Raw genomic sequence first — 15,117 nt, 5'->3', positions numbered from 1 at the left:
GGGCGTGGTTATAAGAATAGAACGCAATGGCATAGATTAATACAGAATGGAACAGAAAGAATATAGAACAGAATAGAATAGAACATAAGAGAATATAACATAATTATAGAATAGAAATTAGAATGAGAAAATAATACTTAGAACTGAATAGAATAGATCAGAACATAATACAATACGATAGCACATAATACAGAATAGTATTAATACTTAATACTTAATAGCATAGTTATTTTTCTTAATACTGTTTTCAAACTGCTAAGAGTATTCAATCAATTAATCTAAAAGAATAAATTACAATATCACTGCCTATATAATGCTGCCACCCCACCAATTGTATTGTGACGATAAACACTTTGAACTTGATATTTGTGGCAGCCACAACTATTTGTAAGGGACCACAGACTATGCAATCACTGAAGTGAACTCTGTTTGAAAAGCCCTTAAAGTGACTCAGTATTTTTATTTGTGCCCTGTCATGTTTTCTCCTCAGGCTCCTTCGTCAACAAGTGGGTGAAACTGCTTCATCATGTTAGGCTTCAGACATGTGAGGGATGTGTCAGCACTCACACTTCCTATTACATTCAGCAGCTTTGATATAAAACAGGGAGCGCAGATCAGAGGCAGTAGAGTTGACGGTTCACACTTCAAGGAGAGCAACTTTTACAAGATACACTTCAAGAATCATTCAGCTGAGGCTACGACACAGGTAAGTTAATGTTAAATTGATCATGTTTGTTACTGTGCATGCTTAGTTTTAGTTTTATCTTTAAGTCTTACTAAATATGAATTAACCATGATGACATGGTTTGCAGAACTGGAGACAATGAAGAGCGCAAGGAGAAATGACACAGATTCCTCTGACAGGTATTGTATTCACCTAATACTTGACTCAAAGACAGTGAATATGCACAAAAAATGTTACTGAACCATTTTAGCTAGGAACATTCACCTTCCAGGCTGTGTTCTCGTGTTTTCTAAAGTTTCTTTATATCCACAGTGATTTGTCAGAGCAGATCAAGGCAGCCACTAAGGATAGTCACATCAGAGCTGAGAACACACAACTGATGTTGAGCTACCAGAAGGGACAAATCACTCTGCCACAGTACAAGGTGAGCTCAGCAGATTCACAGCATTTAGAGATCGTCACAAAGAGTTTGCAACACCCCTCAATGATCCATTTGACAGAGAAAATGAGTATATACTGTAAATGTAAATCATTGCTGTCATGTGGAAATCTTGTATCACCATATTTAAACTTTTAGTTTGTTTTTGTAAATGAATTCCCTACTACTTCATAGTATCTTGTCTTGTCACAAAAGTGCAACACGTTCCGAGCTTGTGTATGCTATATTTGCCATTTTTGGAAAATAAAATTGAAAGTGAAAGTGGTTCATTCCTGTCTGTGGATTTTATAAATATTTAACAAAAAAGTATTAACAAGAGCTTGCGACTGAATAACACAGTAAATTGGATCCATTAACACTGGTTATTTTTTTCCATTTCACGGTTTTGGACATCAAGCCCGACAGTGACGAAATGTGTTTCTCTGTTCCAAAACAGCTCCTTCTCTGTTCCCTGTATGAGATCTACAAAGTGCTGGAGCAGGAATTGGACAGGAATGCCTCGCACCCAGCTGTTGTGCCAATATACTTCCCCCAGGAACTGGCCCGCCTGGAATCCCTAGAGAGAGATCTGGAGCACTTCTTTGGACCAGAGTGGAAAAAGAAAATAATCGTTCCTGCAGCCACACAGAGATATCAACACAGACTTCAGCAGGTGAGTGCTGAAAGAATACAAAGGGGACACTCTAGCAGAAACACTATGCTGTCATGTCTTTGGAACTGATAAGTGATAAAGGTTGAATCAACCATGCATAATTTATATAGAACTTTTTACCTGTGTGTTATGTAACCTCTTACCTCAACAAGAATGCCATTGTTTGTATTCAGTAATCATATCAATGATCATCAATTTTGACTACCACCTGTACAATCAATAAAAAAACTTCCATTATACGGAGACATACTGTATATAGAGAGAACTAAGTGGCTAGTTCTTTTCTCAGATTGGCAAACACAACCCAGCATTGCTCGTGGCACATGCCTACACCCGTTACCTTGGTGACCTGTCAGGGGGACAAGTGCTGGGGAAGATTACCCAGAAATCCGTGGGGCTGAGCGGAGGAGACGGCGTGTCATTCTTCTCGTTCCCTGGCGTGACCAGTCCCTCTCGCTTCAAACAGCTGTACCGCAGCAGAATGAACAGCATCGACCTGACAGAGGAGCAGAGGGAGGCTGTGCTGGCAGAGGCTGTTGCAGCATTCGAATTCAACATCCAGGTAAACTGAATGAAGGTTAATCACTTTCAGCCTGGCATCCCTATTTGGGGCATGTGTGATAAACATTAGTATAATACACAGTATAAGTATTTTTTGATGTAAGGGTTTAAACTGGATTTGCTGTATTTTGGGATTGTGATTACCGGTAATTGTAAACAATTAGAGTACAAATGATTTGAGGTTACAAAATGCCTAATAAGAACAGCCCAATGTAAAAGGGGAAGGGCTGATAAATGCAATATAAGTATGCATGTTAGCGACTTACTTCATGCTGAATGTTTTTTTATCATCTTTCCAATCAAGGTATTTGATGACTTGCAGAAAATGCTGACCATCACAGAGGAAATGGGAAACCAACCAAAGGCCAAAACGCACAGTTTCCCAGCATCCATCATCCAATCTTCACCTGTTGTACAGTTCACCATGGGGTATTGTGTCGCACTGGCCACTGTAGGAATGGGAATGTACGCATTGTATCCATCCATGTACCACCAACATGCATAGCTAAACCTTAAATGTCCTTAATGAAGCAATAGTTGCATGTACAGCACTTTACTAACTGCTTGCTTTGTAAAACAAAGCCGTTCCTGGTAGGCAAGAAATTTGTAACATAACCGTTATAGCCTACATCAAATAATTAAATCAAAGTTTTGACAACAGTAATATTAAATGGTATAGTGTTTAAATCCAATTTATTTTATATAAACAGGATAGTTTAGTGCATTTCTTTATACGATTACTGTACAGTAAATAAATACTAAATTTTAAACCCTGTCTCCACAACTCATTTACTTGTACCCAAATCAATTCCAGGGACCATAACTGATGACCATCCATCAGACCCATTCACATCATGCCAGCAGACAGAATCCAACTCAACTTATTCAAATACTTTATTCTTTACAGAGCATGCAACTTTTCTTTAGTACAAAACTTCAATACAGTGAAATCATTCAATGTCTCCACCTTTTTATTATTTCCATAATAGACCAGATTTATCTCGTTATGTATGAAATATTTTGGAGGATTTCCAGAATTAGATGTTAAAGATTCACAAAGACAGAAATTGCTCCATAGACATCACCTGGATAACAAGAAAAAAAAACTACAGTATTTACATCAATGTCAAACATTGGTAGCCTAGGGAATACACAGGTTTCCTCTATTTGATTCTGTATAGGACCTTCCTCTGCATGCGGTGCTGAATCTCTCCTCTCCTCATCATGAGGTGAAGAACTTTATAGATGGCGTGCTCTGGATATTTCTGTAAAAAGGACAGAGGTAGAAGAGAAGGCCATGGGGGAATACATTTGTCAAACAGACTAAAAGAACATCTAACACTTTCTATACTGAAATGTAAAACTTTATACTATATATTTGGTTTCAAGTTTGAACCGTAGGCAGTACTTTAATTAATTTCCCTTAGTAGTTTAATAACAAATCAATCATTCTGAAATTAACAGTATTGTAGCACAGCCCGCATGCATGCAGGTTTTGCACAGGTGCCTTCTCATTCGGTTTTGCACAGAACCCTGACCCTCAGTGTACAACATGTCAGAGAGCCACCAATGACTGACCTGTTTGGTGAAGTCCTGGATGATGCTGTGCTCAGAGACCTGGGAGCCGATAGCAAAGCGCCTCTTCAGCTGTTTCTCGATACGGGAAATCATCTCCTGATCCTCCTGAGTGCTGAAGCCCTCCACACCTACACGACAACACATGTTAGACATGCCCAAACTCCAAATACTTCATTTTGCAATAGCCTTGACGACCTTACAAGCGTATGCAAAGGCTAAACTTTAATATTTTCTTATTTTCTCCTTTTACTGTGTTTTGAAATGCATTATGTTTTTGTATGCTGTCCTCTTATGTCTTGTAATGTCAATTTTGGTGTATTTAAGCTACTTTTTTTTTAATGTACTGTTCATTAATATGCTCTGTCCTGTCTAAATAAACAAATAAAGTAAAGTTATGTAATTCAGATAGCATTTTATGTAGACATAGCACTCTATAGTACTGTATACTCACTCTCAGCTTCACTGTACAGATATTCTACTGTTAGACAGATGTTAGGTTCTTAGCTTGCTTATGATTCTTGATGACCATTTCTATGTATTTGATGTATTACCATGTGTTCTTGCTTACTGTAAATCGCTCTGGATTAAGAGTGTCTGCAAAATGCCTAAATTGTAAATTTCATATAGTGATTGATTAACATAAAATATTCAGAGTCTGAACCTCTACACCAATAATAGGCTCACGTGTTGCATTGCGACTACCGTAGATGTGAGATTTCAGATCACCTATTTTTGGCAAAAGTTGTACTATGTACATACTGTGTGCAGATTGTACAGTATGCGGAAGGTGGGTACAGACCTGAGAGGCTGCCCGATTGGGCAGCGTCCAGCGTGGACACCTGGAAGAGCCTGAGGGCCTCGTCCACCTCCTCCTCACCAGCCACCGCCTGAAGCTTCATCTTGGCCAGAGACTCTGCGATACGAATCACAGCCTCCAGCTGCCTGGGAGAGGGAAAGGTAGAAGAAATATTGGATTGGTTTATTCTGATGCCGGAAAATATCCGTTAGTGTTACTAGTAGTGTACATAAAATGCATTGTCCAATGTAAATCAGACGTGCTTTAGGTCTGATGGGGGGGGTTTTGTGAGCAGTCAAGCGAGGGATCAAACCGGGAACCTTCAGCTTCTCAGGCCACTGCCACCCCATACTGACATGATATAATGACATGTCCACAATAGGGACGGCAGGGTTAATGTGGTTGGAAATCTCATCTGCAAAGTTGTCCTTCACACAGCCTAGTCTGTAGTTCCATGAAGGTGTCAATGAGAATATTACAAGACACAGCAGCAAATATCTACTGCATATTATAACAAAAGATGTCATGTTCTGCCATCAGTCATCAGCATTATCATAGTTTATGTACATACCTGACAGTAATGGGGATAGAGGCTCATCATCAGTTTATGTACATACCTGACAGTAATGGGGATATAGGCTCATCATCATAGTTTATGTACATACCTGACAGTAATGGGGATATAGGCTCATCATAGTTTATGTACATACCTGACAGTAATGGGGATAGAGGCTCTCTTGTCGCTCTCCCTCTCATGCTCTCTTGCTCCACTCCTCATCACCACGTATCTGTTCTTCAGCTTCTCAGCGGCCGCCGCAGTGAGACGGGGCCCGCATTTACTGTCAGGAGACACATTCACATCAAACATTAGTCATGACATGACCACGTGACAAATTGAGAAAATATTATAAAGTCTGTGGTTATCATAAGTAAAGTCTAGTTCTGGATTGTTGATGCACACTGGTGCCTTTTACCGTTCATCACAGGACATGCAGTTATTGTGTGTATTGTATACAGTATAAGGGCGTGTGAAGCATGCACACCATTGGCAACAAAGCAACAGGCTAATTTGTCTGATAAGCCTTTATTTATTTTTGGCTTATAAGTTAGTGGCTAGCCTATATAAATGTGTTATCACTAGAGCACTCAATGGAACCTGTGAGTAAACATGACATTTGACTATTTTCCACCGTGGTCTTCTAAAGAAAAAGTTTCAATTAAGGACTCACACTCTAGCGTAAGCAATGAATTTCTTAAAGGTGGCCAGTGGAACCTCTCCCTCCACACCCTCGGTCTGTGTGTGAGCACTCAGGTGGACGTTCATCACATGACGAGCCAGAATCTGCGGAAGAGAGGGACATAGAAACCAGAACCATGACACGCAGTAGATTAACCAGTTTAAACCCTTTAGACTTAAGAGGACCGGAGTCCACAGGGGTCAATAAAAAATAAAGAATAGAAATTAAGAACTGTGAAAAGGCGGGAGGGGGGGTATATCCAAATGACGGTTGAATGAAGGAATACATTATATTCTCCGTTAGGACAAGATTTCACAAGCGACAACTTAATTTACCGTATACTGTGAAGTCTGCGAGTTGAACCACTGACATTCATTTCACTCACAAAACTCCCGGCCACAACCGTGCAACTCCGGATTTTGATCAAACTAACATCTATCTTCTCACCATGTCTCTTTCCTGGTCGTGGTGGTCCTTGATGATGAAGATCATGTCAAAACGGGACAGGATGGTTGGCATGAAGTCGATGTTCTCTTCTCCCTTGGTGTCGTCCCAGCGGCCAAACACAGAGTTTGCGGCAGCCAGCACTGAGCAGCGGGAGTTCAGGGTGGTGGTGATGCCGGCCTGGAATTAGAAAAGTACATTTACCAGAGAACCGCAGAACAGTCACAATATCACTTACCATTCTATTGTTCACAATGATACAAAATGGAGGAACAATATACATGGGGGGAAATTAAGGGGAGTACCTGGAGTACCTATTTTGGGCACAGCATTTTTACAGGGTGGCTTTGCAAGACGCTAGCTGTCTATGAGATGGCAAAACGTATTATGCACGTTGCAAGTAGGCTTATTCTCGCAATGATATTTAACATTTTAAATAGAGCTAAAGTGATAAAATCTCATCTCAAGACAAAGGACAAAGTATATACTATATAGCCGCTGAAAGGACAATACCTTAGCGATGGAGATGGTCTGCTGCTCCATGGCTTCATGGATGGCCACTCTGTCATCCTCTCTCATCTGGGAAGAACAATAAAACCGTCTTACTCGAAAATAATTAGAATAAAGAAAATCCAAGTTCAAGCAACAAAAGAAAATCTCATCTTACCTTGTCAAACTCGTCAATGCACACCACGCCGCCGTCAGCCAGCACCATTGCTCCACCCTCCATGATGAAACCTCTGGTTACGGGATCCCTCATCACAGAAGCAGTCAGACCGGCAGCACTGCTGCCCTTCCCAGAGGTGTACACCTGATGGGAGCATCAGCAACAGCACAGGAGTAACATTGTAATTTGTTAGCTTGACGTAAGCAACACTGTACTACAGAGTAAAAAATATGGCTTCTGCTGTGTCACTGTGGTACAGTTCAGAATAGAATAGACCTAATAAGTTGGCTCGCTTCAGTAGTTGTCAGGGTTATATTATGTGAAATGTGTTCACCACATTTAGCCATCCTATTAGGAGCAGTGGTTGCCATTATTACTGCACACAGGGAGTGTCAAGTCTGGCTGAGCCTGAGGGACACTGACAAAATATGTTGCATAGAACATTTGTTTCCAGTGCATTACAAGACCCACTGACTAATGCACTGGATGGATCATTAATTTCTGGAGAAACTGTTCTGCAACCATAAAGAACCTCCTTTCATCTATTAGTCAATTTCCTGTCAATGCAAACCTCATGTACAACAAAACAAGCAGATGACTAAACACTAACTTACCGCAATGGGAGAACACCTCTCCACGAACTTGAGCAGCTGAGACTTGGCTGTACCAGGGTCTCCCAGCATCAGCAGGTTGATGTCTCCTCTGCGAGTCAGACCATCAGGCAGTCTGAGGGAGACCAGAGGATACATGCGTTTTTATTACAGCACAAACCAGAGGAATTCAACCGACCGATCACAAATGCCATGCTCAACACAAACTTGTGAACCAAAAACGAATTATTGGCTATTGTTCTCACTCTCAAAGATTAATTTCAATGCACATCCGCAGTTGAACATGATTCAGTCTTCAATGTTGTAAAGTGGAAATGCTTGGGCGGCGCAGTGGTAAAGTGCCTGCCTGCCTACCACCACAGAGGTTGTGGGTTCGCATCCACAGTGGTAGTGGTGCATCCGGCTTTGTCAAGCGTCTCTATATGAACACAATTGTCCCGAGTTTGGGGGAGTGAAGCCGGGTGGAGAGGGCTATATTTGTCATTAGCGGGTTTGGGCGGCACCTGTCAGCAGGGGTTTTTGGGAGGGAGGTCTACATCTTCCCTGTGGGGGCTCCTCACTATCATTTGAGTTAGGAGAATACAACAGCACTGACGGCACACAAATGTGTTTAGGGAGGAATCAATTAGCATAACGACCAAGTTGGGGTAAAAAGTAAAAACAAAGAAAGTATACAATGCAAAAGCACCCAACAACATCAGAGGCAGAACGCAGAACCATTAGACAAGGTGATCTCACCTCTTCCTGGAGCCTCCAAACAACAGGCAGGTTATGGCCTTCTTCAGATCATCACTGCCGTAGATTGAGGGAGCCAAAGAGCGCGCCAGAGCATGATAGACATCAGGAGAGGCAGCCAGAGTTCTCAGCTCCTCCTCTTCCTGTGGCGAGACTAAGCCAGTCACTCCTCGACCTGAGAGCAACGAGTAAAGTGAATCATGTGTGCTCAATAGTTATTTGCATAGCTAAAGCTAGCAAAGACACAATGTAATCATGACAAAAAGCCAAGATAGAAAACTACTAAAATAGCATCCAATGGCTGGATTCGACTTCCACTCTACTAGCTTACAACACGATAGAGCTGGAATTTACCAGCATTTGTCTAGAGATGGGTGTTAACCGTTATCCTGGTCAACCATCCCGGTTGTGTGAATTCACATTATCATGTGCCACGCAACCAGGATGGTTTACTAGGCCAGTTAACTGTATAACATCATACAGCGTAAAAGCTTCAGCTTTTGATGCAGTGATCTTTACCTGCCCCTTCCGTATCCATCTGGATGCCGACCACACGCAGGTATGAAGCACGGATGCCTACACCAGAGCTCTTGTCATTTCCTCTTGTCTTGGTGAATGCCACCTTCTTGATGGAGTAAATTCCCATGATGGTCACCCTGTTCCCTGGCACCACACGGTCGCAAAGATACCTGAGGAAGAACGAGAGGTACAAGGTCTGGCGAGGAATGGTCACACCAGTGCGCAAAAAACAAATCCACATTCCAACTCTTGCATTTGCAGCCATGCGAAAGCATGGCACCAGCAAATTTGGTTATCAAATTGCTGTACTACACTGAATGCAATTGTGATGTGCAGCTGAACTGCAGTGTGGTGGCACACATGCAGCTTATTGTTACCTGTCACAGTAGAGCTGGAGGTGGCGGGGCATTTCTCCATGGGGCACGGCATCAGGGGACTCCTGCAGGCGCAGGGTTTGGTAGTCCACACACACGCAGCGGTCAGGGATGATGAAGTACGGATCCACGGGACATTTCACTCTGCCGGCCCCCTCACTGGAGTATTTTTTTTGTCACAGTACATTTGCACACGTTAAATTTGACCTCTGCATTTACTCATCCTAATCCTAACTATTAGGAGCAGCAAGTTGAGGACCTTCTATTTCAGTCCGACAGTATACTATGCTCAACTATCAGGCATTATACACCATTGTCACCAAGGCTATCTTGAACATTAGAACAAACATATATTGCTGATATGTTACACACACAGTAGGAATCATGCACACAGTGGACAGACATTGGTACTCACGCGTTACACTTGCGTGGCAGAGCGTAGCCCTGCAGGCCAGGCGGCAGAGGGATGTTGTTGATGACTGAGCGACAGCCGCGACACTGCAGGCACACACGGGTGGCCTTAGCCCTCACCGCCGTGGCAGATATGATGATGCCAGGCACCTTCACCAAACGGGACACCTGCTCCGACTACAGGGGAAGCAATGAAAGAAAAGACTCAATCTTGTGTCAGAAATGGGGAGGGGAGACGATGTTGCAGAAACAACTGGATGTATATGAAGGCTTTTTGTTTTTCTGATACGTGCACTCTAAGATAGCCAAGCTACATTGACCTTTTTAAAATAGTACGAAAAAGGGGGTCACTTTAGATCCAACATGGGTTGGGTAAATGCTCTTTCTACTACTCGTCCACCACAATGTGACATCATCCATTTAGGAATGTGAATCACTGGTTTCCTTCAATACTGGCCTGAGAAAAAGAAAACACTAGGGGGAGGTATATTTTAATTCCCATCGAAATGAGGTTTCCCCAAATGTCTTACCAACTACCCCTGTGTCGTTTCAAACCAATAGAGTATTCAAAGAATCAATCAATACACTCCTCTACATACATAACGTGTGTGTGTGTGTGTGTGTGTGTGTGTGTGTGTGTGTGCAGAGTTCTGGCTACAATAGACCCTCATTTCTAGAACTTCCTAACCATTATTGAAATGTTGTTTAGAGTCAAAGCATGAACTGTCACAAATGACAACGCGTTACCTTCAGGTTGCGGATGGAGGCAGAATTTGCGTCACTCTTCATCATGACCTGGACGTCCTGAACCGCCTCTTCTCCCACTGGCCTGGGACGGGTCACTTCATCGGCCACCTCCTTTGCTGCCTCCTCCAGCTGTCAATCAAGTTGGTTGGGGGTTACTACACAAATTGTGAGTGAGTTTGTCACACATAAGTCAATATTATCTTCTTAGCATCAACTTAGCCAGCGCAAACTGCTCACAGTGAACACCATCTAGTTTTAATGTTTTACTCTTTTCAGGAGCCAAACAGCTGTCAGATTGCTTAGGTTCATTCTCACACCAGAGGTTAGGCTGGGATCACTTCGCTACACAGGTTGCAGCTCCGGCCTAGATAGCAGTGTATAGGGAAACGGTGTGTGTGCACTGCCTCTAGACCGGATCCGAGCACTGGGTAGTAAATACTGGGACAGCCTAGTAAGAGACATGAGGTTACCAGAGGTAGGTTCTCAGATGGCAGCTTGTAAAGGCAGTCCGATAGGTCCTCATCGAAGCTGGCGAGGTCCTCCATCTCCACCTCCACCCAGTACTCTCCCAGGGTGTAGTGTCTCTTGAGCTCATCTCTGATAAACAGCACAAATGTCAGCACACAAACACACGTCAATGATAGGATTGTGCAGTGTAAAGTCTGTTGTAACTTGTAATTAGACTACTATTTAGGCAGTCATGTTATAACCAGGACAAGGTCTCTTTGCCTAAATAGCAGTGCCTGCTATAGCCGCAATTTGCAACTCTAGATTTTTTTTACAATGGGTTGAATCTAGAGTTGCAACAAGCTCCATCCACTTCCTATTCATCATTTTTGGTTTGTGATCTGCTTGTCTTAAATGACGTTAAACTCACCAACATTGCAGCTGCAGTCCAAGCTTGAATTATCCTCTTTCAATCTGCCGAGCTTGTTTTTCATAAAAATCCACCGTAGAGAAGTTATGAGCTACTTTCTGTCAAGACATCCTCTGCAAGTGATTATTTTTTTAAGTGTTGCAGTTTGGAAGCACTCGTTTTTATTAACGGGTCGCGCTGCTGCCTCCTGCATTATGTGCAAATTCGAAACAGGTGGAACGCAGGGCCGTTCAGTGACATACGACGAGTGCTTCCAAACTTCAGCACTTAATAAAATAATCACTTGCAGAGGATGTCTTGACATAAAGTATCTCATAACATCTCTACGGTGGATTTTTATGAAAAACAAGCTCGGCAGATTGAAAGAGGATAATTCAAGCTTGGACTGCAGCTGCAATGTTGGTGAGTTTAACGTCATTTAAGACAAGCAGATCACAAACCAAAAATGATGAATAGGAAGTGGATGGAGCTTGTTGCAACTCTAGATTCAACCCATTGTAAAAAAAAAAAAAAAATCTAGAGTTGCAAATTGCGGCTATGCCTGCTACTACAAGATGGTGGTTAGCTCATCTCTCTCATCGTATCAGCCAACTAAAGTGTGCTGATAGATGGAGGAGCAAAGTTCAGCAAACCACGTTGAACTTGAATAAATCGCCCACCAGACCAGGTCAGAATAGAATGATAAGCCATTTGGTTGTTATAAACAACTATTAGACCAAATATTACCTGTATTTGTATGTGAAACCGGTGCGATCGGTTCCAACTCTGAACTGACGGAGGAATTCACGGAATCGTTTCTTGATCTGGGTCCGCTTCACTCCACCCGAGTCATCGCCACCGGCTCCCTCACCACCTCCGAAGCTGTCGCTGTAGTAAACTCCCGGGTCGTCAAAACCAGACATTCTGAATCAAGACGCAAAGCTTATTTTAGTTAAATTGACAGAGATTGTACAACAAACAACACAGGGTAGAGCACGATGTGTTTCGCGGCAAAACTCCTTCCCCAGTGTCCCTCAATTTCCCGCGAGTTGCATCTTCCAAGAGCCGCCCTCGGCATGTCATTGGTCCAAAGAAAAGGAGCGCGTGCTTGATTGGTTGAAACTATTGCAAGAGGGTGTGATTTAAAGATAAGGGCGGGACTTGTAAAAACTGGTGGCGCGAAAAAGACAGTACGTAGGAGGTAACCTCGCCTCACCAGGCTTTCCACCGCCTCTGAGGTAGGAGGAGCAACTAGAGCGACGGACGCACACACACACACACACGCGCGCGCACGCACACACAAAACAACAACCTGAAACTTCTGACCATAGACTGTAAAAAAAATTGCTTCTAACTGACATTATAATATATATGTGGATGATAGATCATATTTAATTACACAAACACTTTACATTTCCTCTACATGTTTCGTTTTTCCACATGTTTTATATATTTTTTTATTTTGATAAAGAACGAATTATTTATGTCAAACCTTCCAGCACACTAGAGGGCGCTGTTGTGGCGCTAAGGAAAGGGGCAGCAGGCGTCGGTCTGTCGATCGTCAGTCGTCACATTTCAGGAAGGTAATTCAAGATGGCCGACCGCAAGTGAAACATAACGAAACTTGTGAAAACGAATAGTTAAATATACGAAAATAACCAGGCGTCTTGGTTTGTCGCCCGACACGTACGCGGTGAAAATAGCGTGTAGTTAGATACACCACGCAAGTGAATATATGTTTATTATTTGTTATTTCTGGAGGACAAACATTGTCCACAAAGGCCCAGCGGAGGCCTCAACGTTAGCATCTGGAGCAGAAGTGTCTTTGTGTTGTTCTGTTCAGGATCAGGACAGTCAGACACGTTATTTGAGATCAAACTATTCAACGCTGTCTGGGACATTTTAACCATTGCACGGATTTCATCCAATGGCTTAGAAACCACGCTGCCTGTTTATGGAAACTAGCTAACCGCTCCCTGGATCTTTTTATAACACTGGCTTCGGGCGGGGTCCTGCCAGCCGCGCGCAGCGTGTTGAAAAGCGCTGTTATCTCGCATCACATTTTGTGCTGTACTTTTATTATCACAAGGGGAATAGCCGGCTAAATAACATACATATTGGACTGCGGATTTATGCCGATAAATCCGAGAAACTATGGATCCGAAACACACCAGCAGCAGCAAAAGTCAACAAAGCAGCAGTGACTCTAACAGCAGTAGCCCCGCGTCCCCTTCCAGCCCCGCACTGGGCGCGAGTAAGGCAACACCGGGGGGAAATGCGTTCGCCAACGACGGCAGCTTCATGGAGATGTTCAAGAAAAAAATGGAGGCAGAGAAGCGAAGAAAGGAAATGGAGCAAGCAAGTGGAGATGCACAAACTGCAGAGCAAGGACAGTCAACTGAGGACAAGAAGCCCCCTCCCGTGACGAGCTTTGTAAGGGGTTTGGTAGTTGTAAGATGAGCTAGCTGTAGGCCTACATTGAAGCATAGTATTGCACGTACAAAAGAAAACTCACTTAAGTTACATATAATATGAACACTTAAATACATGCAGTTGTGGTCATATGAAATTGGCGTTGCACTTGAGACTTTTGATTGCGGTACTTAGAGCTGTAGTTAAGTCTGTGTCTACACTGAATCCAGTGGCTCATTTGGTAAAAATGCAAATTAAATGTAGACCAGACTAGATTGGGACAGCTTCTCATGAGGGCTTGCTTGTGGTGCGGCGGCAGGAGCCTAAAATGTAGACCACCTGCTCTCTCGTGTAATCTCCATCATTGGCAGTACCCCTGCAAGAGCTCGTATAACGGTTTCAGTCTTCTATCCCCTAACCAGGTGGGGAAGCGCCGAGGTGGTGTGTTCCTAAAGACCGGCATGGTTGCGAAGAAACACAAACCAGAGAACGAGGTACGTTTGTTTTTTGCGCCCGACATGCAGTTTATTAAACGTGTTAAACATAATTTCACTGAGTCTCTGTCTCCCTTCTCTCCGTCTCTCTCAGACTGAGCCAGGCAAGAGTGATGCCTGGTCAAAATACATGGCTGAGGTGAAAAAGTACAAAGCACACCAGTGTGGCGATGATGACAAAACCAGGCCTCTGGTCAAGTAGACTCCCGTGGCAACAGTGAAGCGACAATGTTTTCATTATGGCATCTGGGACTAGGGGAATGTCTTGGAAGACTGGACAGTCCATACTGCCAGACTTAGTGACCTGTCGATCTTGAAACCTTTCACAAACTTAAACTTGTGTACAATTTGCCAGATGTTGCCCAACCCATCCCCCTTTCTGCCTTTTTTTGTATTGTTTAAGGATTTTGCTGGTGTGGACTTGTGATTGGATGTGGTGTCAAAAAGACTTTAGGGTGCACTTCCCTCAAGTCTTATTGATTTGTTCTTAGTCATCAGTGTGACCGATTTACTCCTCGGACATCAGTATGCTTTTGTTATTGTCGTAGTTGTAGCCGCTCAATTGAGTTATGTTATATTACACAGTATTTTCTTTATTTCTGTTGCGAAATGAGGCGGTTTGATTAAACGTCCACTGCCAGTTTTGTGGTATGGTGCCAGAGTTGCCAGCTTTACCAGGCTGGAACCCATGACACACTGCCACAAAACCTCCATGTTGGTTCAACTTGGAGTCGAGAGGAAACGGACCCTACTGTGTGTATTGGTCCACTCCCCTCGCTAGGCACTTGGAAAAGCAATTGTTGTGATTATCTCAAACCAATCTTTGCTGTTTGACTGTCACCTGATAATTTCACCCATTGAATAAATTCTTTTTAAGAAGCAGCTATTAACTAGTTTG

At 43.0% G+C, this 15,117-nt stretch overlaps 3 protein-coding genes across 3 annotated transcripts; 2 read left to right on the top strand and 1 right to left on the bottom strand.

Moving 5' to 3' along the window:
- The first annotated feature begins 587 nt into the window (after positions 1-587).
- On the top strand, positions 588-3,034 carry hmox1a (heme oxygenase 1a). Its single transcript, XM_083779458.1, has 6 exons — positions 588-706; positions 813-864; positions 998-1,109; positions 1,561-1,776; positions 2,066-2,338; positions 2,642-3,034. Exons 2-6 carry the CDS (start codon positions 824-826, stop codon positions 2,840-2,842), a joined length of 843 nt encoding a protein of 280 aa, XP_083635584.1. The 5' UTR covers positions 588-706; positions 813-823; the 3' UTR covers positions 2,843-3,034.
- Positions 3,035-3,220: 186 nt separating this feature from the next.
- Positions 3,221-12,914, bottom strand: mcm5 (minichromosome maintenance complex component 5). Its single transcript, XM_083780452.1, has 17 exons — positions 12,806-12,914; positions 12,061-12,237; positions 10,928-11,054; positions 10,458-10,586; positions 9,715-9,887; positions 9,303-9,458; positions 8,926-9,095; positions 8,410-8,581; positions 7,675-7,786; positions 7,061-7,204; positions 6,907-6,972; positions 6,397-6,573; positions 5,941-6,053; positions 5,422-5,550; positions 4,715-4,857; positions 3,916-4,043; positions 3,221-3,602 (listed from the first exon to the last, which is right to left on the bottom strand). Exons 2-17 carry the CDS (start codon positions 12,234-12,236, stop codon positions 3,501-3,503), a joined length of 2,217 nt encoding a protein of 738 aa, XP_083636578.1. The 5' UTR covers position 12,237; positions 12,806-12,914; the 3' UTR covers positions 3,221-3,500.
- On the top strand, positions 12,896-15,103 carry trir (telomerase RNA component interacting RNase). The gene is made up of 3 exons (XM_083780453.1): positions 12,896-13,746; positions 14,148-14,219; positions 14,314-15,103. The coding sequence occupies exons 1-3, from the start codon at positions 13,468-13,470 to the stop codon at positions 14,419-14,421; spliced, it is 459 nt and encodes a 152-aa protein (XP_083636579.1). The 5' UTR covers positions 12,896-13,467; the 3' UTR covers positions 14,422-15,103.
- The last annotated feature ends 14 nt before the right edge of the window (positions 15,104-15,117 follow it).

Source organism: Protomyctophum parallelum (assembly GCF_964188405.1).
Source record: "Protomyctophum parallelum genome assembly, chromosome: 13".
Lineage (NCBI taxonomy): Eukaryota > Metazoa > Chordata > Actinopteri > Myctophiformes > Myctophidae > Protomyctophum > Protomyctophum parallelum.
The sequence above is the reverse complement of the archived record's forward strand: the minus strand, read 5'-3'. Positions and strand labels throughout refer to the sequence as shown.